The following is a 27,264-nucleotide window of genomic DNA, read 5'->3' as shown; positions in this document are numbered from 1 at the left end:
TTGATATTTCACGACCTAAGAGTTCAGTTGTCTGATCTGATTGTTTTGGTTCCAGGGAGGTAAACTGATTCACCGAGTAGGCTTCTTTTTGAATGACCCCTGTAGGGATTTAGAGTCCATTTTCTATCCCCTCACTCATTATGGACACCAAGGTGGCTCCGTGAGCAGTAATGTGTGCAGAACTTTTAGCAGTGAGAAGTCTTGCCATCAGAATTAGACATACCTCCATCACAGCGAGTCATAGTTAATCACAAACTTGTCTTTCCCCATCTTGGATTGCTGTATATTGTTGCTAAGTGAAATTCATTCAGTAATGTTTCTGTCAATTTGATACTGAACCAAATGTTTATATGGTAATAAAATACTTTACCCATGGAAGCATTTCAAATCCAAGAGCCTTTTGGTCATAGCATTTCTGTGCCTGCATTAGCTAAACTCAAATGTCGGGGTACTGACATACTCCCAAAACAATGGTTCTTCTTCTTCTTATTTTTAGCAAATTATTTTTTACTAAAACAAGATTTACGGATATTTTCCCACAATGTATTTTGAGTCCAACTGGTAGTGCCTGTTACTTAGGCCACAGGGTGTCCATTTTCACCCCCCTAGATACATCAGACACATTGTAAAACTCTTCTTGATTGGTATCTGTTTTTAAATATTAAGGCAAACAGGAAAGAAGGCCAATGGATGGGATTTTTATTTTGGGTATCTTAGTGTCTTTCTGCCTGCATTACTTTGCTTCATCTCATAGATTTTCTTAGATTAGCATTGCATAATACTTGACCACATGCAGGGGTGAAATATGCGTGAGTCCCTTTGCTATTAAGTTTAAGTTCATGGAAATAAAGTACCTGGAAATTTGTTTCCACACATTTGCTGAGTTGTGACTTGACTCCAGGAGAAGGAAACTAAACTATTTTTTGAAGGGAAAATTCAGGTGATTAGTATCTCATTTTCTACATAAATTTTGTTTGCTAGGTTCACAGAGCCCATCTCCTCCCATGCCCCCCACAAAAAAGAAAGAAACAAATTTGTTTGTTTATATTGCTCTTTGGTCACAGGCATTAGAGAGTGTGTGTGCATGTATACTCAGAAATGCTTTCAGAAACCCCCCTTATCTCCTTTTCTTAGAGTTCCTATTATCAGCTTCGCATTCCATTTCCCTTAACTCCCTGAGGAAGTGACAACCAAGACTGAAAAAATGAGGGAAAAATGTAGGGAGGGCTTAGGAGCTGTTATTGACATATAAAATGGGTTGAAATGTGTGCTTTTTTTAAAAAAAAAAAAAAAAAAGTAAAACTAACCAGTGACCAAATATAACCTGGTTAGGCAAAAACTGGAAGAGGAGAGAGTATTCAACCCTGACATGATGAGGAAGCTGCCATTGGCTCCTTTTTATCATTTGTGGGTCATGAGACGTCCTCCTGAAGGAGTGGAACGGAAAGAATAGCCAGCATGAATTAGCAGTGCAGACACCATTTCAGCTGCCCTCTTTCTTCCTGTCCTGGGCTTTCCCTCAAGTTGCAGGGGTTTCTTCTGCTCAAGGATCACTTAATATGAAGAGCTGAAGGACACAAGGGAGGTGGCAGGCCAGTAGCCACCTCCTCTCTCCAGGAAAAAGGAGTGAGACCCCAAAACTTCTTTCTCGCCTGTTGAAAAGAATGGAAACAAAGGAGGAGCAAGGGAAGATTCTTGGTCTGGAGAGAAGGGCTGTGCTCCAGGCTGGCTCTCACCTGTGCATTGTCCTTCTCAATCTGATTGGTGAGATTTTAGAACAATGAGTCACCCAAACACCTGAAAGATTTAGACCAGTTCTAAAAAATAAATTGTACCTTGAATACATATCCAGTAAAAGTATAACTGTGTAAGTAACTAAGTGGTAGGAAAAAAAGGAGTATACTGTTTATATCAAGGTTTTAATATATAAATAGTAGGAAAAAGGGATGTTGTTTTGTTCTGTTTATTATTTTTTTTATTTTTTGAGACAGTGTTTCACTCTTGTTGCCCAGACTGGAATGTAATTGCTCAATCTTGGCTCACTGCAACTTCTACCTCCAAAGTTCATGTGATCCTCCTGCTTCAGCCTCCTGAGTAGCTGGGATTACAGGTGCCTGCCACAATGCCTGGCTAATTTGTGTATTTTTAGTAGAGAAGGGGGTTTCATCATATTGACCAGGCTGATCTCAAATGCCTGACCTCGTGATACACCCACCTCAGCCTCCCAAAGGGATTACAGGCGTGAGTCACCATGCCTGGCCGATTTTTGTTTTCTAAATTTTAAAAATACCTTTCATTTAGAAAAATCTCAAACTTATACTTTTATATAAGAATAGCATAATGAACAACCATATGTATACACTCAGATTCATCTATCTCCTTCTCTATTTATTCAGAGATGATTAGAAGTAGACATCACGTCATACCCACCCCTGCATTCTCCAGTAGGCATATCTTAATATGCACATTTTCCTACAGAACCATATTACCATGTCACACCTAGCAATATGAACACTACTTCTTTGGTATCATCTACTACTCATTGGATATTCAGATTTCCCTGATTATCTCAAAATTCTCTTTTTATAGTTGGTTTACTTGAACCAGATCTGAAGAAGAGCATACATTTCATTTGGCTATTGAGTCCCATAAAACTCTTATCTAGAATATTCCCTTTCTTTTCTCAAGGCATTCACTTTTTGAAATAAAGCCACTTTGGCAATAGAACATTCTACATACTAGGTTTGGCTGATTGTTGTTACTTAATTTTTTCTCTGTTACTCAAATTTACTACAACTTGGAAGTTAGCTCAAGAGGCTTGATTGGATTCAGATTTAACTATTTTGGCAAGAATTCTGCTTTTGCTGTATACTTTATGGAGTACCACCTCAGGAGGCACATATTGTTTGGTTACCCCACTTTTAGTGATGCTATCATTGGACCACGTTTCAGGGAGGAACATCCTGTTCCCCTATTGTGAAGTTCCCCCATCTGTTTTTTTTTTTAACTTTACAATTTTGTTAACCAATAATAATTGCCTGAATACATTATTTGATTAGGGGTTATAAAAATGGTGACCCCCTCCTCCATCCTATCATTCCTTCTACATTTGTTAGCTATCATTCTTTTACAAAGAACTTCCATTATCAAATAGTATTTGGTGGCCCTGAAATACAGTTCATACAGGAAGGGCAGGGTGAGTGCTTAATATTTCCCTAGTAATTGACAATATCAGAGTTGGTGCTATAGTTTCTTCAAAAGGCGATATTATATTTATAATTATATTTATACTTTTTAGAGAGAAACTTTACTTTTTTTTAAGAATCATTGTAAATTCATGGATTTTAAAAAATACTTATGTTTTAAACACTTAATTGTAGTGTTTATATTTTGTTTTTCATTTTGATGCTCAAACAAAACCTTCTTTATTCATTGGGAGCCCTTTCAACCTGGCTCCTGTGTATATGTATAGAAAAGAGAAACTCTCATATGTGAATCACAGTGAATTTGCACATACTGGACACACCTTATATAATCAGCACTCAGACCAAGATACAGAACATCCCCAAAGCATCCCTGTGCTATTAATTTCTTTGACTGAACTTTTTGATATAACAAGTTGCCCCAGACTCTTCCTGTGCATTTCATACCCCAGTCTACGAATCAGCCATTCCAAGCAGCCTGGTTCTTTTTCATAAGAAAAAGAATTTAGAAACTGTAGTCTAGGCACTAGGGGTGCTCATTCCCATGAGTTGTCGGTGTTTCCATGCCTTTTCAAGAAACAAGGTAGAAAATACATATCTCCAAAAAGAAAAAAAAAAATCTGAGTTCATGCTGACTTTCCTGAGTTAACTTTATGGAGTCTTAATTTTTTAAATTTTATATTTGTATTTTTTTTCTGTTACATTGAAACTGTTGGTTCAAAACAGCATTATAAATCTATTTACTTTATCCTTTGAGCACATAAAATAGTTTCAAATTAATAATTTCAGCATGACAACTACTAATTATTGTTATATTTCTATATGGAGAAAACCTTACAAAATAAAGAGTTAACTACAAGTATTTTTGTTATTGTTGTTTACTTTTTAATATCACTATTATTTTTGGTCATTCAAAATTTCTGTATGAAGACAATATGAATTTTTCTCCCCAACTTCATTTTTATTATTAATGTTGATGTGTTTCTTGGCAGTGATATTTAGTCTATTAAATTTTTAGTTCACGAGATAATCTGAGTTATTTACAACTCACTGCATCATACACAGATGTTCCAGGAGTGACAGTGGGATTTTTGTACGCTTTGGATGGTCAGTCAGTGTGTGCTGTATTGAATGCCTTTATTAGTGTCCACTCTTCATCATTGTGCAGGAAAGATAAACACTCTAAATAAAGCAGAGACTGAAGGTGTTCCAGTGTTTTCATTTGATTGCTGATTCTTTTTTTTTAATTGCTTCTTTTTATTTGATAAATGGATATTTATGCTTATTTTGGAATGGTTTTCTTTGTTTGTCAAGTGATCAAGTGCTTTGTTTTCTGTAAACGTTTTGTTGTATTTGACACTGAGAGAATATTAGTGTTAATAGAAAATATAGGAACAGGTAGTCCCTCCCTCCCTCAATCCCTCACTCCCTCGTTCCCTCGTTCCCTCCTTCCTTCCTTCCTTTCTTCTTTCCTCCCTCTCTCCCTCCCTCTGTTCTTTTCTTCTCTCCTTCTCTGTTTTCATTCCTGCCTGTCATCTATTCATCCATCCATCCATCCATCCATCCATCCATCCATCCATCCTTGCTATCTTTTTCCTACAATCAGCTAATTTCTTGAAGCTGAATCTCAGAGGTAGGCAATGGAAGGGAAGATGGAGATCTAGACCATTCCCTCTTTTGTCTTTTAAACTTTCATTTTTGACTTTTATTTTAAGTTCAGGGGTACATGTACAGGTTTTTTATATAGGTAAACTCATGTGTGGAGTTTGTTTTACAGATTATTTCATCACCCAGATTAAGCCTAGCACCCCTTAGTTATTTTCCTGATCCTTTCCCACTTCCTCCCACCTTCTACCGTCTACCCTTCAGTAAACTTTTTTTGCCCCCAAACTCAATGATTGGTACAAGACCTTACAGTAAACTTTTAACCTGTCTTCTCAAAATATATTGTTCCCCAATGACCATAAAATTGAAATCCAACATTTGTGAATTATTTTTCCAATGTGTTTTTACATACGGAAGAATAATTAATGTTTTAACAAGTGTAACTTTGATGGTCATTTAAAATTTTACTTTAATCACTTTGCATAGCAAATGATTAATGCCAGAAATTACTTTTGCAGTGAACCAACCACACAAATCTCCTTTGAAATGTTTGTCTTTTCAAGCAACAATTCTAAACTTTGCTCCTGTAAGAAATAACTACAAAAATGAAGGAAAAACACACAGGCTCCCCCAAACTACAATTGTGTATGGCTGGTGCTAGTTATTTAAAGGGTTAACATTTTAGAACTAAGAATCTTCTAAATGGATGTGTCTTTTATCATCCTTGCTATATCTCAAGTGTTTGATCATTCAGAGAGCCATTCATTCATCCATCCATCCATTCATTCATCCATCCATCCATTCATTCATCCATCCATCCATTCATTCATTCATCCAGCAAAGTCTATTGAGTATCCACTGGGTCATCCAGGAACTGTTACAGGCCCTGGGGTTATAACAATGAGAGCAGGAAACACGACAGGTGAGATGTCTGGAGATAGACAGTAAGGCAGTACACAGATAATATAAATATTATGTGAGATAAGAGCTGTAAAGGAAATGAAAAGAGCATTGTGCTAGAAAGTGACAAGGTGTGTGCCTATTCCGAGGTAACACGATATGAGAACTGCAGGGTGATTTGCTGACTTTTTCATGTTTAGAATACTAAATTTGAAAGTACTGTAGAGTTTATTTGAACAATAACTATAGTTTTGGCATTTAAGTTTGTTTCCAAATGTCTATTTTTTTTCAACTGGCACTGTAAGTAGTTAAAGTTTCAGATGAAAATGTCTTGTTTTGTCAGCTTCTGAAAAACTGGTGAAAACTGGAGGAAGTCTTGGGTAAAGGGTATATGGGAACTCCCCATAGTATTTTTGTATCTTTCCTGCAAATCTAAAATTATTCCAAAATAAAACATTTAAAAGAAAGAAACTGGTGAAGAAATGCCAAAATGTATACTGAATCAAGTATAGTGTTGCTTAGATTTACAAAGATGAAGAAGCCACACTTACACAGAAAGGGGCTTCAGGGAGAGTGGTGGGTGGGAGAAACTGTTACCTGAATTCTCTTCCATTCTGGACTTTTGTCCTGTTGCTCATTTTGAACTAGACAAATTCTGCCTTTTAAAAATACTTCATTTTAGGTTGAGGGGGGAAGGAAAAATAAAACAAAATAACCTCAAATACTTCATTTTAATTTCTTAAACTTCAGCAGTCTAATATAACCTACAAGTAGAGTTAGTTTACCTTTTTCCTTTTCTTTGTGCCCAACTAATTTAAAAAAAAAATCTTTTATGTTTAATTTTTGTGGGTACACAGTAGGTATATACATTTATATGATACATGAGATGTTTTGATACAGGCATACAATGTGTAATAATCACATCATGTAAGATGGGGCATTTATCCCCTTAATCATTTATCCTTTGTATTATAAGCAATCCAATTATACTCTTAGTTATTTTGAAATATGCAATTAAATTATTATTGACTATAGTCACCCTGTTATGCAATTAAATACTGGGCCCTATTCATTCCTTCTAACTATTTTTTTGTCCCCATTAATTATCCTCACTTTCCCCCATCCCCGCTACCCTTCCCAGGCTTTGCCAACTAATTTTTGACAAAGGCACAAGAGAAATTTAATCAAAGAAGGATAGTTTGGCTGGGCACAGGTGGCTCATACCTGTAATCCCAGAACTTTGTGAGGCCGAGGAGGATGGATCACCTGAGGTTGGGAGTTTGAGACCAGCCTGACCAACATGGAGAAACCCTGTCTCTTCTAAAAATACAAAAAATTAGCTGGCCGTGGTGGCGGGTGCCTGTAATCCCAGCTACTTGGGAGGCTCAGGCAGGAGAATTGCTTGAACCTGGGAGGCAGAGGTTGCAGTGAGCCAAGATTGCACCATTGCACTCCAGCTCAGGCAACAAGACCAAAATTCCATCTCAAAAAAAAGAAGGATAGCCTTTTCAGCAAATAGTGCACAAGGAATTGGATATCTGTATACAAAACAGTGAACCTCTAAACTCTATACTTTAATAAAATTAACTCAAAATAGATCACAGATTTAAATATAAAAAGTAAAATTATGAAACTTTTAGAAAAAAAGGAAAGTCTTTAGTATCTTAGAGTTGACAGTGAGCTTAGTCTTTAAAAAAAAATCCTTTTGAGTACTTTATTCAAATATCAAATAATAATGAAGTATTCAGAAAAACAAAGAATTATCAGCAGTCGCCCCATGTACATTGACTGCATGTCCTGGATTTTCTGATTCAGTTTCTCTTTCAATTATTTTGTTCTACTTTCCTACTAGGTGTCTTATACTTAGAATAAATGAACTGCATTGTTCCATATAATCATGGGTTATACCAATTTTGAACCTAATTGAAAAAGGAGGTAAAACCTAAATAGCCAGATGTTTTTAGAATCTAAAAAATGTTTTGAATAGAATATTTCTCCAGATTTGGTTTCAAAGGCAGAAAGAGAGTGAGGTAATCATCATTACCAAATAATGCATGATACCAGATTTCTTAAAAGTATACAATATTGATTGGGAAACATTTTTTTGAAAGGTAAAATTAAGCTACTCGCATTTTAAGATTTTCATGAGCTAAATTTTGTTTTTGTTTTGTTTTGTTTTGTTTCATAAGCTAAATTTTAATGCTAAGAACAGGCTGTTGCTTTTAATGTTTAAAACTGATACCTTCTGGAATGTACGATGATGATTAAGGAATAACATTAGCTTTAGGAGAAGAAGTTTTCATATAGCTGTTCCTCAGTTTATGATAGGATCAACCTATTATAAAGCTGGAAAATGCTAAGTCAAACCATTGTAAGTCAGGGACCATCTGTGTTATCAAATTTTGTTTCTCTAGTCAAATCAATTAGTTTTGGCCACCACAACTATTTTTTTTTTTAACATTTCTAGATTTTTCTTTAACAAGTTAGAATTTATATTTTGATCATGTACGACATGTTTTAAAACATATAGACATGAGAGCATGGCTGAATTGGGCTAATTAATATGTGCATTACCTCACCCTTGGCTTTTGGTTTTGGTTTTGTTTGTTTATTTTTGAGACGGAGTCACTCTGTGACCCAGGTTGGAGTGCAATGGTGTGATCTTGGTTCACTGCAACCTCTGCCTCCTGGGTTCGAGTGATTCTCTTGCCTCAGCCTCCTGAGTAGCTGAGATTACAGGCACCTGCTATCATGCATTTTTGTAGAGACAGGGTTTCACCATGTAGGCCAGGCTGGTCTTGAACTCCTGATCTCAGGCGGTCGGCCTGCCTTGGCCTCCCAAAGTTCCGGGATTACAGACATGAGCCACTGTACCCAGCAGCTTTTTTTTTTTTTTTTCTTTCATGGTGAGAACACTTAAAATCTACTCTGTTACCAATTTTCAAGGTCTTTTTTTCTTTTTAGTTTATGCATTTTCCTAAAATATTATGGGACTACTTAGGGTTTTGTTCTTAAGGTAGAACTTAGCAATTCTTTTCCTCATGGGGTTTTTAATAAAATTAACATTATAAATAAAACTTTACTTTGATGAAAACAGGTTCCTCTGACTTTTATCTTATTAGCATTTTTCAATTTGTACATTTGCAAGCATAAAGTATTTTCTTTTGCATGTTAGTGGAGATAGGAAAATCTGGAGTTGACAAGAAGCAATTAATTTCAGAATGTCCTGCATACATGATTTACGAACTATAGTGCAGATTAGCAGACCTGCCTGCCATGGGAAGCTGTTTAGTAATCTACAGTTTTTGAAAGTACTCGCCAACATCTGGTTCTAAGAATGCATCCTGATGTTTCATAGTCTAGGGATTAATCCAAGGTTCGGCACTATAGTCCACAAGCCAAATTTGCAGCCTGTTATTATTATAAATAAAGTTTTATTGGAACATAACCATGCTTATTCATTTCCATATTGTCTAAAGCTGCTTTTCCACTACAACGGCAGTTTGAGTAGCCACAGCAGAGACTGTATGGTTCACAATTCCTGAAATATTTTCTGTCTGACCCTTTGCATAAAACCTTTGCAAAGCACTACCTACACTCCATTCTCCACCTAGTCAAAGACAGTGGCTGGGTTCTCTCTCTGGGTTACTGAATCTGGAATCTAAGACACTTTGCAATTGCAAGGATAAGTAGACAACAGACTGTGGGCTCATGATAGAGCTTTTTGATTTATTTTCTTTATTGGAAGGTACTGTGTTTATATAATAAAAAATTATAATAAAACAATTGTAATAAAAATAAAATTATTGAAAAATTAATTATAAAAATTAATGGAGGTACTGTGTTTATAAGAAAGTCATTTTTTTGTAAGCTATCTAAAGTTTTTAAAACTAATTTGCAGTATAAAAATCATTTAGGAATACATAAAGGTTAGATGATAAATGCTTTAATTATCCCTAAAATTCTTGTTTCAAAACTTGTTTTAATTTCAAAGGAAAAATCTTAGCAATTCCTTTATTTTTGAGCTTTAGGTCTGTGCCTTGGTGGTGATTCTTTGTCTGGTACTGTGTTACTATTCCCTAGTTTCGTTGGTGTTAGGCCAGTGAAGAATAGGGCCCAGTTGGCAACTCGGCATACATGCTGCCTGCTGGCAGGCTTATTAAAGCACAGATTGCTGGGCACCACCCTCAGAGGTTTTGATTCACAAGTATAGACGAGCTCAAGAATCTGCATTTCCAGGAAGTTCCCAAGTGACATGTTGATCCCATTGCCACCCTTGAGAACCTATGTAGTAGATGATTAGCACTGACGTTTCCCAAGCTTGGGGTTTGTGAAGTAGCATTATTACTATCCCTGTTTATAGATGAGGAAACTGAAGCACAGAGAGACTTCAGTAAATTGCCTGAGGTTTCATAGGTAGGAAATGGCAGAGTTAGGATTGGCTTCAAACTCAGGCAGTCTATGGGATTTTTTAGTGTAAAAATAAAAATGAAAACCACTACGATGAAAAGCACCACAGATAGTGGTGTATTGGCAAATGTTTAATAAACCTCTTAAAAAAAAAAAAAAAAGACCAGATTTGAAGCATTTGCATGGCATAGATACCCCCACCATGATCGATTTCAGCATCCCAGGGAAATATCTTTGAAGCCCTGAACTGCTTTGAAGCACATAGTCAGCTCCTGAGCTGGTGCACGCCAGCTTCATCTCACCACTAGATATGTGCCAAGGTTACCACACTCCGCTTAAATGAATTTGCAAGCCTGCAGAACCTGGGACCTGGCAGGGGATTCTCGGTCATGTTAGCTGTTCCTTCCCTCATGTAACAGTGAATGAGCAATAATTGAAACCAACACTCATGCTTGAATGCCCAACACAAGTAGAATTTTTGACATCCTGATGTGGGTAATGGCCTGCATAAATACTGCTATTCTGGAAGATGACAGTTTTTCAAAAGTCTGCTTAAGATTCCTGACCATGAGATGTTGTAATTAGTAGATGGTATCTAGTAAATTAGGTGCCAGGTACCATCATTCTGTGTGGTCAGGCTAACCCATCAGTGGTGTTTTGAAAGAATTAATGCTACTGCATCTATTTCCTATTCCTAATGTCTCTCAGGCCCCTATAGCACTATTAGCAGTCCAGCAGGCCTTTTCTTAGGACAACTGAGAGATTTTGTCTTGGGAGTGTTGAACCTTGTACTGTCTTTCTCTCCAGCTCACTATTGAACAGATAGGAAACTCCAGTCCTCAAATCATATGGATTATTTTGGGTTATCATTAGGCAAATATAGTAAAAGAACTAGACTGGATACAGTGGCTCACACCTGTAATTCCAGCACTTTGGGAGGCTGTGGGAGGATTGCTTGAGCCCAGGAGTTTCAAGACAAGCCCAGGCAGCATAATGAGACCCCCACCTTAAAAAAAAATTAGAAAAGAAAAAACTAATATGAGGGTAGATATCTACAGTCTGCTAACACAGTCAATGTTACTTAATTGATATAATGGAAGATTTAAATCTTAACTAAAATGATAAGCTCAGTAAACAATCTGAATGGCTTTTGTGGCACATGACATTGGACTGTAATGAGAAAAGTGACATAGTCCCAGCCTGATAGATCTTACAGAATCAATTCAAATAAATACAGTGTAGTGTATGTTCAAAAATATATGTAGGTTTGTGTATAGAAGTAATAGATTGGAGTGACAACTCTATTAGGTTAGGAAAGATTTTATAAAGAAGATGAAACTTGACCACAAAATAGTATAAAATTAATATTTGCTTATTGTAGAAGTCATTATAACCAGTGATTCGGGAATTTTCATTGTAGTAAAATATATATAGCATAAAATTTATCATTTTAACCACTTTAAAGTATCCACGTCTGTGCCATAAAGTGCGTTCACACTTTTTGGTATCCATCACCACTATGCATCTCCAGAACCTTTTCATCTTGCAAAGTAAAACTATGTAACTGCTAAACATGTACTCTACCCATTTTCTTCTCCTCACAGACCTGATAACCACCATTCTACCTTATGTCATTATACATTTGACTACTCTGCACACCTCATGTAAGTGAAATCATATAGTATTGTTTTTTGTTCTTTTGTACCTGGCTTATTTCACTTTAAAATGATGTCTTCAGAGTCCATCTATGTCGTTACATGTGCCAGAATTTCCTTCTTTTTTAAAGCTGAATGATATTCCATTGTGTGGATATAACCCCTTTTTTAAATACATTCATTTATTGATGAAGACTTGGGTTGCTTCCACATTTTGGCTACCTGCTGCTATGGACATGGTTGCACAGTATCTAAGCCTATGCTTTTAGTTCTTTTAGGGCATATACCTAAAAGTAGAATTGCTGAATCATAAGGTAATCTATTTTTAGTTCTTTGTGTGTTTGTTTGAGACAGGTTTTGCTTTTGTTGCCCAGGCTGGAGTGTAGTGGCACGAGCTCAGCTTACTGCAACCTCCACCTCCTGGGTTCAAGCAATTCTCCTGCCTCAGCCTCCTGAGAAGCTGGAATTATGGGCAAACGCCACCACATCCAGCTAATTTTTTATATTTTTATTAGAGACAGGATTTTACTTTGTTGGCCAGGCTGATCTCGAACTCCTGATCTCAGATGATCTACACACTTCTGCCTCCAAAAGTGCTGGGATTACAGGTGTGAGCCACTGCACCTGGCCTATTTTTACTTTTTTGAGGAACCTCCATACTGTTCTCCACCGCACCTACATCGTTTTCTGTTCCCACCAGCAATGCACAAGGATTAGTTCAAGGACATTTTTAACCCAAGTCGTTCTGTTTGCTTTAGCCAACTCCTCAGAATGCCTCAACTCAGTGAAGAAATGGTTATTTTGACAGCAGGTTCTTCCAGAGAACAGGACATGTACTGTTGAAATCATATAGTACTGTAGTAAGAATTTGTACATACCCGGTGGTTTATGAATCATCATTTAAGGTCACAAAGTAGGGTGAAATATTTTGTTATTTCTTATTGTTGCCAAAAAGTCTTTGCACTGTGCTGACAATTGATATCTGTTAGCAGTCATCAGAACATATTTCCCAATATTAGTTTTCTGTTAAAATATGAGCTATGACATTATCTGTTCTTTCTTTCAAAACATGTTGGCAAAGGCCAGAAACCAAATGATGAATCAAAAAGTGACTGACGAGTCTTGGAAAATTAGTACTGGTGAAATGATCACTTGATATGCTTGTAAGCCCCTTCCGTGTCTTTTTGTAGCCTTAATAGCTCGTTTATTTTTTTTTGCACTGAATAGTATTCTTTTTTTTTTTTTTTAATTGCATTTTAGGTTTTGGGGTACATGTGATGAACATGCAAGATTGTTGCATAGGTACACACATGGCAGTGTGCTTTGCTTCCTTCCGTCCCCTCACCTGTATCTGTCATTTCTCCCCATGCTATCTCTTCCCACCTCCCCACCCCCCGCCCCTCCCCCATTTCCCCCCAACGGATCCCAGTGTGTAGTGCTCCCCTCCCTGTGTCCATGTGTTCTCATTGTTCAACACCCGCCTATGAGTGAGAATATACGGTGTTTGATTTTCTGCTCTTCTTACTGATGCTTTTAAGACCCTTTTTGCCATTGCATAGACTAGTTTCTAGAATTCTTGTCTGTTCCATCTGCTTTTCCTGGCCCTGTACTACTGCTATTAACTAAGGTCAATGTTAAATAGCTTTAGTGTGTGATAGGGTAAGATATCTTTTATCATTTTTTAAAAATATTTTTTGTTATTCTCACACGTTTACTCTTCCAGATGAACTTTCCTTTCCCTTCCTCCGTCCTACCCTCCCTTCCTTTTCTTTCTTTCCCTCCTTGTGGAGTAAAGTTAACTCGTAAGCATTATAACCAGAGTAGCCCAGATGAACTTTAGAATAATATTGCCAATTCATTAAAAATCCTGTTATGATTTTGGTAATGATTACATTAAGTCGTGTCAATATGAGAGTAATAAATGTTTTACGATATTTAATTGACTGTAAAACTTATTTCAAATATAAAATTCAGATTTATAGCTAAACAAAGTAAAAAAATATAATTCCTCTTGATTCTTTTTCCTTTTCCCACCCATCAGATTTGAAGGCTTCCCACAGAAGGAGGAGGGTTTGTCTTATACATTTACTTAGTAAGGAACCTAAGAAGAATGCCGAGAGAGTAGAGCCTTGGTCAGTTGAAATCAGGAAACTGGCTTCTAGGATTTTCTAGTGAGCTTCCTCCAAATTCTCTGTAGTCATGCAAATGTTTAAAAAGGCAAACTCTCAGTAACTCAAACACTAGCTTCAAATAGAATAATATAATGTCAAACAATAGAGGACTAGACTCCAATATTATGAAAGCTATATATCTCAAATTGAGGAAAATCTAGCCAAGTTTTGATTATGACAAACCTTATCTTCACTTGCAGAAGAGGAGATGGCTTTTCTTATAGTCTTAAAAGCTTGGCTTTTCTCACAATTTGTCCTCACACTTTGAGATTCTTGTGGGTCCCAACCAGAAAAAGTGGTAGCAACCCCTCTCTCTTGCTCTAGAAACCCAAGTATAATTCTCCAGAACCAGATCAAATCACCAAAATAGAGAAGACTGGGCAAAGAAAAATTTGGTGATTTCCTTTTGGTATGGTCTTGTGCCAGTTCAAAATTTACTCCAGTAGGGAAGATACCACATTCTGGAGGCCAAAGAAGAGACCCAGAGACAGTGAACGTGATGTAGGGTTTTTTGAAGAAAGTTACATACAGAAGACAGTCTAATGATGGTGGGCTGGACAGGAGAACTGCTGCCATTTATAAATTCATGCAGTTTACATGGCATTTTCACTTATCAACCTCCACCTAGCAACTTCCAAAAACCTTGATCCCCTGTATGACCTGTGTTCCAAGGGATGGGCAGGGAGTCCAGATGTTCCTCATAGACAAGAAGTGACACTCCACGTGGGTCACTCCTTTATTCCGTTGCCTGGAACTTGCACACACATTCTTCTCAGACCATAGGGTCACTCTCAGGATATGCTTGAGTTATTGCTGTCAGATGCACCTGCCATACAGAGGGCAAGGGAGGTGGGATGAAGGTCTGCTTCTTTGTTTGTTTGTCTGTTTGTGGGTGGGGACAGCGGGGACAGGGTCTCGCTCTGTTGCCCAGGCTGGAGTGCAATGGTGTGATCTCAGTTACTGCAACCTCTGCCTCCCAGGCTCAAGTGATTCTTGTGCCTCAGCCTTCCAAGTAGCTGGGATTACAAGCGTGTGTCCCCCTGCCCAGCTAATTTTTGTATTTTTAGTAGAGACAGGGTTTTGCCATGTTGGCCAGGCTGGTCTTGAACTCCTGTCCTCAAGTGATCCTACTTCCTTATCCTCTCAAATGCTGGGATTACAGGCATGAGCCACTGTACCCGGCCCCATTTTACTGTTAACTGTCACTCACAGACTGTAGGTTCCAGCGTGATTTAGAGAAATTTAAAGAGAAATGGAAATAGAGCTTTAAAAGGAGAATTATATCTTTCAAATTATTATCAAATATAAAAGTCTGTTAAAACTATATACAAGTCAGTATGCTGCAAAAGCTAGATTATTGAACAAAAGCCATCAAGCATTAAAGGAAACAAAGAAGAACAAAACAAAAAAAAATGGAAAGTACAAAATGATACGGCAGGGGTAAGATCAATTGTTAGTTATAACATTAAGTAGAAATTTGAAATGCTTCACTAAAATTAGACTTTTTGAACAACCCAACCTGATCATTACTAGAGGGACACATAAAATACAAGGAAGTTTAAGTGGGAAGGATGGACAGAGTTTCATTAATCACTTGCTAGCAGAAAGGGAACAGAGGATAGCAGATAAAGCAAAACAAATATTGAAAGGGATGAAAAGGGTCATTTTTATAATGATCAAAAGTAAATATATAACTGTTACAAACTCTTCTGTGATAAATCTCACTGTTCTAAAATATACTGAGTACAACCTAAATGTCCCAAAAGAAGAATGGTATTGTGGTATATCTGTGTGGTGGCTTTATTGTAATGATTAAGAATGGTATTGTTGGGCTGGGAGTGGTGGCTCAAGCCTGTAATCCCAGCACTTTGGGAGGCCAAGGTGGGTGGATCTGAAGGTCAGGAGTTTGAGGCCAGCCTGACCAACATGGTGAAACCCTGTCTCTACTAAAAATACAAAAATTAGCTGGGCGTGGTGGTGCGTGCCTGTAATCCCAGCTACTCAGGAGGCTGAGGCAGAATAATCACTTGAACCCAGGAGGCGGAGGTTGCAGATTGCACCACTGCACTTCAGCCTGGGCAACAGAGTGAGACTCCATCTCAGAAAAAAAAAAAAGAAAAAAGAAAAAGGGTATTGTTGAAGTTTCTTTGTTTATCAAAAAAGCCATTAGTGATAAATTGTTGATCGAAAAACCATACTGCAGATAGTGTGAATATTATTCTCCTGCTTTGATTAAAGTAGAACCAAAAATGTTAAAAAGGGTTATTTCTCAGTAATGTAACTGGAGTCAAATTAAATATTTTCAACTGTACTTTTAATCTTTTTCTATAGTTTCTATAGTAAATTATTATTGTACCCAAATATCTGCTGCCTCACTTACTGCGAGAACTGTAGTTTCATGCATCGTTGACCTTACCTGGGCCATATGACTTGTTTTGGCCAATAAAACGTGAGTGAGCTAACCTGTATCACCTATGAGCAAAAGCTCTAAGAGCCATCTTATGGTTTTCCAATGGCTCTTTGCTCTGCCTCTCCTGGGGACTGTGTGGTAAGCCTGGAATGAAGAGGACTCAGAGTAGGTCTGCAGCTGACCTAACAGACGTGCAATTGATCTAAAAATAAACCTTTCTTGGAAGCAGAGAGACAGGGCCCTAACCTGCCAGTGCTTGCTTTCTCTGCCTTCAGGACTGTGTTAAAGAGATTTGGGGCTTGGTTGTGACACATTACAACTTAGCCCAGGGTAAGTGGTCCCCAATCTCAAGTATTTTTCTGGACACGTACAATTTATGATGCCTTTGAACAGCAAATTCTAGAAGTCTTCCCTACCAGCTTTTGCTTTAATTAGGTCCCTGGGTCATAAATCTGCGTTTTATGTCACTCAGTGAAAATGCAAATGTTACAGCACTTAGCAATGCTTGCAGTGTTCCCACTGTTATAAAGGAAGAATGAGACAGAAAAATTAGATATTCAGCTCTCTCATTTTGCTCTTATTTTCAGCCACAATACTTTTCTCATTGAGTGTAGTAATTATGTTGGTATTGACTTTAAAATTTATGCCCTTTCTTTGGTTTAGAATATTGTTTAGGCAATTTCTGAAAATGTTCTTTCATAGAGATGAATTTTTTTTAATGTTATAGCAATTCCTATACTCTAGGAATAAATAATAAGTAGGTGTAACTTTCTCTCAGAGTTTAGACTTACTTTTATAATGCATTTGAAAAAAAGCAGGTGGTCAAACACTTGATTGAAAATTGGTTTGAATAATTTTTGAAGGCCATCTCATTCAACTTGATATTAGGTACTTGAAACCCTTTCTATTAAAAAAATAACAAAAATTCATAGAAACAGCAATAATGTCAAAAATAATTCTTGGGATGAATTAAGTTCTCTTAATTTTTCTTCATTTTTCCATTATTCAACATATTTTGTAACTGTAGTTCAACTGAAATGTTGCCCTTTTATTGTAAACAAGTTACCCTGAAAATGTCATTTTTAATTAAAACAAAAATCAAGGTGTTAGCATTGGTGTTAATGAAAAACGTATAGTTTAAAAAAATCCAACGGAGGAACTATACCTTGGATTGAGTGTACTTCCAAATGGATAACAGTTTAATGAGTTAGGTTGTTTCAACCTCTTCCCTTGGGAGCACTTGAACACATCACAGAAGTACTTCTCTTTTGGCTCAAGAGTCAGTAGCTACTTGTAAAACATCTTGGACTAGAAAGCTGATTACTTCAAATCAAGGATCCAAGCAGTGTCTTTACATTCTGTTTGCTGGCACCACAGCTTGGCATCAGAAACTTTACTCATTTATCAGACTGCCTTCATAAAACAAAAAGATTAGATGACCACCTATCAAATGGAGGTTTATTACTACCTTTTGCCAATACTGAATGAAACTCATCTCTAGCTCGTATAAGAGATATACAATGCTTTCCATTTCTATTCGTTCAAAGGCTAGTTTTGTTTCAAGAGAAAGTCTCCCAGTTTGGAGGGTAAAGAGCTTTTATTTTTCCTGTGGTGACAGTGAAGTTGAAATCTTAAGACTGGATTACAAATTCTATTCATTAGAATGTCCAGTTTTCCCAGTTTATAGAAATTCCCCTTACAATTATTGGGATTGTTCTATTAGGTATTCTCTATAAACAGGTGACCATTAAAATCCCAAATAACACATTCAGGGTGGCATAATCCATTAATATGTTACATATTTTTTAAAATGTAACTATAGACCCATATAAAATTTAATTTACTGGCACATATGAAGCTTACATGATCTGTAAAGGATCTGATTAATATATTTGTATCATTACCATAGTCTATTAAACATTTACATCTCCAGCCTAGATTTCCCTGAACTTCAGACCTATATTTCCAAGAGTTTGTCCATTTGAATGCCTCAGCAATGTCTCAAACCACAGTCATGACCTTCCTATGGATCTTGGATTTCCTTTGACCATTTCTTGCTCGGAATGCCAGAGGCATGAGAGTTATCCTCAGCCCTGCCTCCCCTGCCGTATCCAGTTACAGGCCACAGGACTCAGTGTTAGAATTTCTGCCACCACTCTACCATCCTCTCCTGAGTCCCAATTAGGCCCCCCTCATCTGTTTACTTCCCCACTTGGAGTCTCCCTATGGAGAGTCACGCTTTAGTAACACAAATCTGCTTATGTCTTGATGGCTTCTCATGCTTATGATAAAAATCAAAATGCCAATATCTTAGTCCACTTGTGCTTCTATAACATAATACCCAAGACTGAATAAGTTATAAAGAACATAAATTTCTTTCTTATGGTCCCAAAGGCTAGGAAATCAAGGCACCAGCAGGGTAGGGCCCTGTCGTCTCTCTGCTCCCAAGAGGCCGAGAGTTGCATCCACTGGAGAGGAGGAACCCCATGTCCTCACATGGTAGGAGAGCAGAAGAGAGAGAACCCACTCCCACAAGCTATGTTAGTCCATTCTCATTCTGCCAATAAAGACATACCCGAGACTGGCTAATTTATAAAGGAAAGAGGTATCATTGACACAGTTCTGTGTGGTTGGGGAGGAAACTTACAATCATGGCAGAAGGGCAAACAAACACGTCCTTCTTCACATGGCAGAAGCAAGAAGAAATGCTGAGCAAGAGTGGGGAAAGCCCCTTATAAAACCATCAGATCTGATCTCTCATGAGAATAGCATGAGGGTAACCACCCCCATGATTTAAATTCCTTCCCATCTGGTTCTTCCCATGACATATGGGGATTGTGGGAGCTACAATTCAGGATGAGATTTGGGTGGGAACACAACCAAGTCACATCACAAGCTATTTATATAGCGGCACTAACCTAGTCATGAGGGCTCCACCCTCATGACCTAACTATCTCCCATTAGGCCTTACTTCCCAATACGGTTGCATTGGGGGTTAGGTTTCTAACACATGAAATTTTTGTACACACATTCAGACCATAGCAATTGTTGTGGCCTACAAGGTCCTGCAGGGACTGGCGTCTGTGTTTCTTTGACCACCATATCACCATCTCTCTGACTCTTGTCATATTGGCTACTGCTCATCTGTTGATCATGTCACACCAGACACCCAGGTACCCAGGTAACTCCTCATCCTTTGGAGTAATGGATCTCTGACACCCAGATCCATTGGTTCACCTTACTCACTGTCTTCATAATGCCCATGTATCTCCATCTTTTTTTGTTTACTTGATTCACCGTCGCAACCTCTGGACTGAAGTTCAGGTCTTACTTTTTTGTGGCCTAAAGATTGATTTCTGTTTCCTGCCAACAGCTTTCCTTCCCAGCCCATGCTAACAAACCTACACAAGTGTTCTGGTTTCTGTGCTTCCTTAGCATTAAGATGGGGGCTGGAATGTGGCCTTCTTCTTAAAAGAGGATAAAGGTCACTTTAATTGTCTATCTTTTGGGAAACATTATTTTTTAAACTTTTAGTGTTACACCGTAGTGCTTACCTTTTAACATTTTTTAGCATAGCTATGTTGTAGACAAGACCAATTTAAGAGTTTCTCTCTGACACAAGCTTTTAATCTTAACATTAACAATGCAAACCTTCCTTATGTGAATCCAAGTAAAAAAACTGAAGTGGCTGTTGACTGTGCATAAGTGAAGGAACTCCAGTTACCCCTGCTCTAAGATACCCTGTCAATCTGTAGATGTTTGCGAGCACGTTGGTTGTTGAGACTCACATGTAGGCATGCTATAGTTTTGAGGTACAAATAACTGGATGTATGTATTCCTTGATCCTTCACAAATGATGGATCACAGGATGCACATAATATGTTAACATAATGTATTAACTGTTTTATAACTGACTACTTTGTGTTGGATTTAACCATCACATACATGGCGTAGGTAAACTAAACTGAAAGCAAACATAGACCGAACTCTTATTCTAGTCCATTGGGCAGGGTAGATTACATTTCTGGAGGAGAATCTTTGGCATTGTCTGAAATACAGCATTATAATCTGCTTTAAAACAAAGAAAATGCAAAAGGAGAGAATATGACTTTAGCACGATTTCTTCCCATTTTCCTTGTTGACAGCCCCCCACTTTTTTTTTAACATATTAACACTTTCATCTTCCACCTTAAAATCTAGCAGAAGAAATATTTCCTAATGTCTCAGAGTTCTTCCTCTCACTAACACAAATTAATATTTTTTCCTAAATATAATTATTTTAATTTGACTTTTAATGACTTATATGAGGCTTGTTTGTTTTGCTTTTAGGTGGTTTGGATACCCTCAATATTTGACTGCTCTTTTCTAGTCAAACCTGATTCATGAAATGGAATGAAGCTGAAAAATCATCTACTTCTTTGTGGATTTGAGAGAAGATTGGGATGGTCTTAAGTGCATAAAACTAGACTTTAACTGCAGCGATGAGTTCAGATGAGAAGGGCATCTCCCCTGCTCACAAAACATCCACTCCAACTCATAGAAGTGTCTCCTCTTCAACATCCTCCCAAAGGGACAGTAGGCAGGTAAGAGAAGAGCATTAAGTGCCTTTGGTTATTTTATGCAAATGCAATACCCCTGAGATAGGATAGGGTTGCTAATTAATTCTAAAATTTTGTTGTAAAGTCTTTTATTCCAAGTGAAAACTCATTATTTTCTATAGATACATCTGATGATGTCATGATGCTCCCACTCTTGCTTCTCTGTGATTTAGGACTGTTTTGGAATGCAGACACTGAAGGCTGGTAGGGTGCCTATGGGAAGCCCTGCCTTCTTTTCCTCCCTGCACCTGGAGGGGTACCAGCATCAAGAACTTGAACACTCTTCATTTATGGAGGTGGAAAGGGAACTATGAACTCCATGAAGGACTTCTTTCTATAAGGCTCTCACTGGGCTGCCAAGCACTAACCTGTGTTTGGTATTTGTGGAATCTGGTAACAGCTAGATTCAGGAATTAGGTTACAGATAAAAATGTAATGTCAGGAATTAAGAGCAGTGAGAACCTAATGTTTACAGGCAACAGAGAAAGTAAATGGTTATTCCTTAATAATGGTAGAAAACACCCATGGTCCTGTTTGAGCCAATTTTGTAAGTTATTTTTGTTTACAGAGTTAGGCCGTTACCGTCTTCAAGTGGAGATTCTGGTGGCAGGGTTATGTGAACATTCCTCGTAGGAATGTTCTTCATTGTCCAAACAGGTGGTTATTTCAGTCAGGATAGGTCTGAGCATAACTAGTTTCCATCATAATTTGTCTTGTGATGGTATCTTAGTTGTGAACTGGAAATTTACCATAAGTGGGTGTTACTACCTTTTTATTAAAGCTTTTCATTTTGGCAACTTTCAGTTAGTGAGCATTTGTGTAGGTTCTGCTTCACCCCCTCCACCCCTCACCCCCGTTTTATGTGTTCAAAGCATATTGCCTAGTTTCTAGGAGTCTGAACATCAGTCACTTGACTGGCCGTTATATAGACATGGGTCTTGAGACAGCCACTTCCATATATGAATTTATTTTAGATAGTGCAAATGCACTGCTGGGGATGCTTTTTAGGAAACCCTCAGCCTCAAAGCCTCACAGCACTCTCTCCCTTTTTAGCAAGAAATTCCATGGGTATCTGTTAGAATCCAGGAGTGCTAATGTGTATATCTTTCATGATCCTAAGGCAGGATCTTGAGGAAGTTTTGACACTGGTGTCTTGTGTTACTGAGTTCAAAGATGACACCTGTATTCTGGTCATTAGTAGTAGTCATGCCATTAACTAAATCTGTGATTATACACACTTACAATGTTTACTGTATTACATTTATAGAATCACGGAAAGCAAGAGTACCAGGAATGGAAACACTTTTATATAAATAACCGATGTATTTCGAGATGCTTTCTAAGTTTGCAAATTTAGTCTACCTTTGTCTGCCCCACTGTTCTCTCTTGTTATGGCTCCTCCCTTTTTCCCTTCCCTGGGCATTTAAACAGAGAGAGAGACATTTTAAGCAGCATGACCTTCCTGACTGCTGGGAAGAAGGAAGGGGTAGACCCAGCTCACCCCGGAGAATTGTGGCAAATGGAAAAGACGGATGACTGTGGTAGAAACATCAGTTGTGTGTTGTTACTCTGCCTGTTGCACCTGAGTTCCAGGACGGACATGAAAGCAACAGGGAAACACTGAGACCCTGGTGTGCCGGAGGGAGCATGAAGGTGGAATGTGTGACTCCTCACTGGCTTGTGAATGGCAAGTTTTATGATGGGAATGAAAGGAGTGTGTCTGTACATTGAAAATGAGTTCTAGAAAAGTAAGAGACATTTTCCAAAGGGTTGTTATTCTTTAAGGGGAGAGTTTACTTTTATTCCTATTTATCTCAGCAGGTAGAAACTCTCCCAAAAACTTTCTCCTCTGGTTCCTTCCTGACTCCTGTTTTGTGTCTGTCTACCTCCCTCAGGGGAGAGAAGAATAGAAGAGATCAATTACAGTTCTGTTTTCCTTCCTAATCTCAATCACTGCCTACACCTCAAAATTAGCTTATGGAACTCAGACGTTTTGACTGATCATGTGGTGTGATGTGTGTAGTGTTTTTTATATGCATCTATTTTTGTGTGATAATTATTTTCATAGTGAAGGGACATAGAGAAAGTGATAAATTTGTCTTCATTGAATCCTTTCCATTCTCCTGATTTGACTGACATCTATGCAGATGGTGCCAAATTGCAAACTCCAGCCCCATTTCTCTCCTAAATTAGGATCTAGTACATAGCTGAGAATACAGCAGTATCTTAATGTACATTATGTCCCTTTCCTTCTCAAATTCTAGTCCTAAGTCACTAATGAATTAAGTAGAAATTGAGCATTTCTACTTAAATGCACTACCGCTTGAGTGGTACCACTGTGTCTTAAATATATATAAACCAGTTTGCTATGAGGATAACCATTCTCTTAGAGACCCAGGGTCAATGCCTGCCTTTTTCCTTTCCCTCTCCCACATTCAATAGGCTTAAAAGTCCTATTGATCATTTTTTGCCTTCATAATATTATAATTTCCTTCTATTCCTACTGTCAGCTCCCTCCTCCAGGGCTCATCACCTCTACCTAGGCTCCTGCAGAGGCCACTTGCCTCACCATCTCCCGTATGGCCTTGCCATTTCAAATTTTTCCTGAGTAGGGCAGATTCATGCTCAAAATCCGTCAGACTCATTGTTACCTACACAGTTAAGGCCACAGTTTCTTACTTGGAACCCCACGTCCAGCATGATCTGGTCCAGGCTTGTGTTCCATTTTCCTCCCAATCTCAACAGCCTTATGTGATCTGATCATAGTCCCTAAACTGCCCTGTCTTTATCTCTACTTGTCTTTCCTGCATGGAATTCCCACCACCCTCCTCCGGACCCGATGCCTCGCTATGCATCAAAGACCAGCTCATACGACGCTGCTGCTGGCCACACAAACCCACTTTATCCTTTGCTTTCTCTGAACTTTTATAGACATTTTTGGCAATATTTGACAATTCTATATTGCTTATCTTTTTATGTACTGATCTATCTCCTCAACTGTATTGTGAGCACTCTTAAACAGACTACATACTCTAAGTCTTCAGAGACCAGCCTTGTGCCTCAAATGTTGTAATATATCCTGGAGGATATACTTTAAAGACCTGCAACAAGATTAGTCTTGTATTTTTGTTAAAATTTTCCATTCCTGATTTATTTGTCCTTCTCTTCTTCGCTCCTCATGGATAAGTAAAACAAGGAACATCTGTGCATAATGGTAATTAACTGCCCTTCCTGTCACTACCTTAGGTAGCATAATTGGTAAAGAAGGCATAGGAGCTAGGAAATAAAGTGACTCAGTGCCCTGTGATCTCACTAAGTGTTTCTTCACCAATGATAATGTCAAAACTCCTCTTAGTTATTTAACAAGTTAGAAGGCTTTAATAATTGTTCCATTTGCATTTCACTAAATCTGATATGAGCTGTTAGAACAGCTAACAAAATTGGCTCTGTGTGTGTGTGATCAACTATAACTCATAAGCTGCAATAAATATATTACCATACGCCCTAAAACTTTCAACGAGGGAACATAAGGGTTGTTGATGTAACATCTAAGACTTACCCATAAACCAGCATTCCCCAAAGTGTGTGCCAAGGAATGCTTGCCCCTTGAGACGTTGCATTAACAGAGAGTTCTGTCAAATAAGAGAAATGCTAAACCAAATCTCTTTTGCAATGTGAATTACAAAATTAACGACACCAATAAGTCCCAAAGTAAGAACTTTTTTATTTAACTGAGTAATTCTTGAATTTAGTAGACTATGGAACTTTTTTTCCTGTAAGATTTGATTGTTAAAAATTCAGATTCTTCTATCTAAGAAAAAATTAGAAGGTTTAGGGACATTGATCCCAGATTTCTGGTGACAACACTAGACTGGGCTTAGTCATGTCTTCCAGTGTAGTTGGGATATTTACTCTTTGATCGGCTACAGTCTTCAGCTGCCCTCAATACTTATTTATATTGACTGCCTTGCCCTTGAAAGCGTTTGAATTTGTATGCCCTGATCCTGGATGTCAGCAGGTCAGTCACAGTAATATTTAACTTACCAAGGGTGATCTCCACTTGGATTTTAAGAAGGCACCATAATTTTAACATGTCCAAAACTGAACTCTTAATTTCTCTCTCAAATCTACTCCTGCCCAGCTTACACTGTCTCAGCAAATGACAACTCCATTCTTTCATTTGGTAGGAAATCCAGGAATCATCTTGTTGGTTCTACCTTCAGGATGTACCTGGAATCTGACCACTGCTTGTCACCTCCTCCCCCTCCACCCTGGTCGGAGCCACCATCATTTCTCACCTGGACTATCATCATGGTTTTCCAGCAGGCCTCCCTGCTTCTGTCCTTGCCCAACATGCAGGTCATTCTTTACAGACCAGTTGGAGTGATTCCTTCACAACCTAAGCCAGATTGAGACACTCTTCTGCACCAACCCCTCCAGTGACTTCCCATCTCAATGGGACTTCCCAATATTCAATAATATTGAATTGCTGACCATTGTCTACAAGACCAGTAATGATCTGGTTCTGCCTGACTCTCTGAGCGCATCTCCTGCCATGTTCCCTTTACATGATTCTCTCCAGCACATTCCTCAGATGTGCCAAGAACATAACCTGCCTCAGGGCCTTTGCACTTTTGGTCCCCTCACCCTCACCTGCTTTTCATCCAGCCATCCCCAGGTTTGTCACACACTTGGCTCAGCCTCCAAATGTAACCTCTTTGGGCAGCCTTCTCCGCCCGTCCTTGCATGTACTCATCTCTCCCTGTCCATTTAGCTGGTTTGATTTTTCTTTAAAGCACTAACCACCACCTGGCATGTTTTCCATTAGGTTTTATATTGTTTCTTGTTTATGTCTGTATCCCCTTCCTCTGTTCCCTAACACTGAAATGTAAGCCCCATGAAAACAGAGTTTTATTTCACTCAATAATATATCCCTAGTACAGCACCTCACATCTGGTATGCTCAGGATGTACTAGAATGAATAAATGAATGAATGAGAAGTTGGGATGGAGAGAAGACCAGGAACTCAGCTCCGGAGGTCTTGATAGCTGCAAAGGAATAATCATGAAGTCAGGAGATGACAACAAGGAGAGAAGATGATATGGTTTGGAGTTCTAAGTCCCACAGAGTGGATTTGAGAGTAGATGAAGGATGGCCCAAAGGCAGCAGAGAGGAGCTAAGAGGGCACAGTTCCTTCCTCGTGCTCCTGAGAGAGGACATGTGATGGAATAAGCGGAATCATGTGAAGGGCATGGTAGCAGAGAAAAGCAGAGAGTTGGGAGCATTCTTCTGCACAGGTATTAAACATATTGGTGGGAATGGGAGGTATCACTTTATTTTATTTATTATTATTTTTTTTTTATTGAAATGTGTCTTACTCTGTTGCCCAGGCTGGAGTGTAGTGGTGCAATCTCAGCTCACTGCAACCTCCACCTCCTAGGCTCAAGCGATTCTCCTGACTTAGCCTCCCAAGTAGCTGGGACTACAGATGAGCGCCACCACACCCCACCAATTTTTATACTTCTTTTTGTTTGTTTGTTTTCGAGACCAAGTTTTGCTCTTTTTGTCCAGGCTGGAGTGCAGTGGCACAATCTTGGCTCACCGCAACCTCCACTTCCCAGGTTCAAGTGATTCTGCTGCCTCAGCCTTCCAAGTAGCTGGAATTACAGGCACATCACCACGCCCGGCTGATTTTGTGTTTTTAGTAGAGATGAGGTTTTACCATGTTGGCCAGGCTGGTCTCAAACTCCTGATCTCAGGTGATCGCCTGCCTTGGCCTCACAAAGTGCTGGGATTACAGGCGTGAGCCACCATGCCTGGCCTATTTTATTTTATTTTTGAGGCAGGGTCTCACTTTGTCACCCAGGCTGGACTGCAGAGGGACAGTCTCAGCTCACTGCAACCTCTGCCTCCCGGATTCAAGTAATTCTCATGCCTCAGCCTCTCGAGTAGCTGGATTACAGGCGCCCGCCACCACTCCTGGCTAATTTTTGTACTTTTAGGAGAGACAGGGTTTCACTATGTTGGCCAGGCTAGTCTCAAACTCCTGACTTCAAGTGATCCACCCACCTCAGCCTCCCAAAGTGCTGGGATTACAAGCGTGAGCCACCATGCCTGGCCTCACTTTATTTTAAAAGAAAGATTATTGTTTCCCAATCAGCACACATTTTATCACATTATATAATGAGGTCACTCAGTTTGTGACCCACTGACTGGATTTTGTTTCCATAATTACTTTTATGCTTACATATTTTAGAGAATTTTAACAAAATATATGTGTCTGAGGCATATTCAATGGTTCTGGGATTATGT

The 27,264-nt window shown here is 38.5% G+C and overlaps 1 protein-coding gene across 13 annotated transcripts in view; it reads left to right on the top strand.

Moving 5' to 3' along the window:
- Nucleotides 1-27,264, top strand: part of OSBPL6 (oxysterol binding protein like 6) — a 205,715-nt gene that overhangs the window by 93,837 nt on the left and 84,614 nt on the right. For 11 of the 13 annotated variants that reach the window (XM_039470018.2, XM_074399416.1, XM_039470020.2 and 8 more), the window contains one exon: nt 20,684-20,937. In XM_039470018.2, coding sequence (XP_039325952.1) covers nt 20,836-20,937 — 102 coding nt within the window. In that variant the 5' untranslated portion in view covers nt 20,684-20,835. Of the gene's footprint in view, nt 1-11,722; nt 11,783-20,683; nt 20,938-27,264 lie in introns of all 13 variants that reach the window. The other 2 variants (XM_074399415.1, XM_074399417.1) reach the window with 2 other exon arrangements.

The sequence above is a fragment of the Saimiri boliviensis genome, chromosome 5 (assembly GCF_048565385.1).
Source record: "Saimiri boliviensis isolate mSaiBol1 chromosome 5, mSaiBol1.pri, whole genome shotgun sequence".
Lineage (NCBI taxonomy): Eukaryota > Metazoa > Chordata > Mammalia > Primates > Cebidae > Saimiri > Saimiri boliviensis.
Note: the sequence above shows the minus strand (reverse complement) of the source record. Positions and strands in the feature narration are given on the sequence as shown.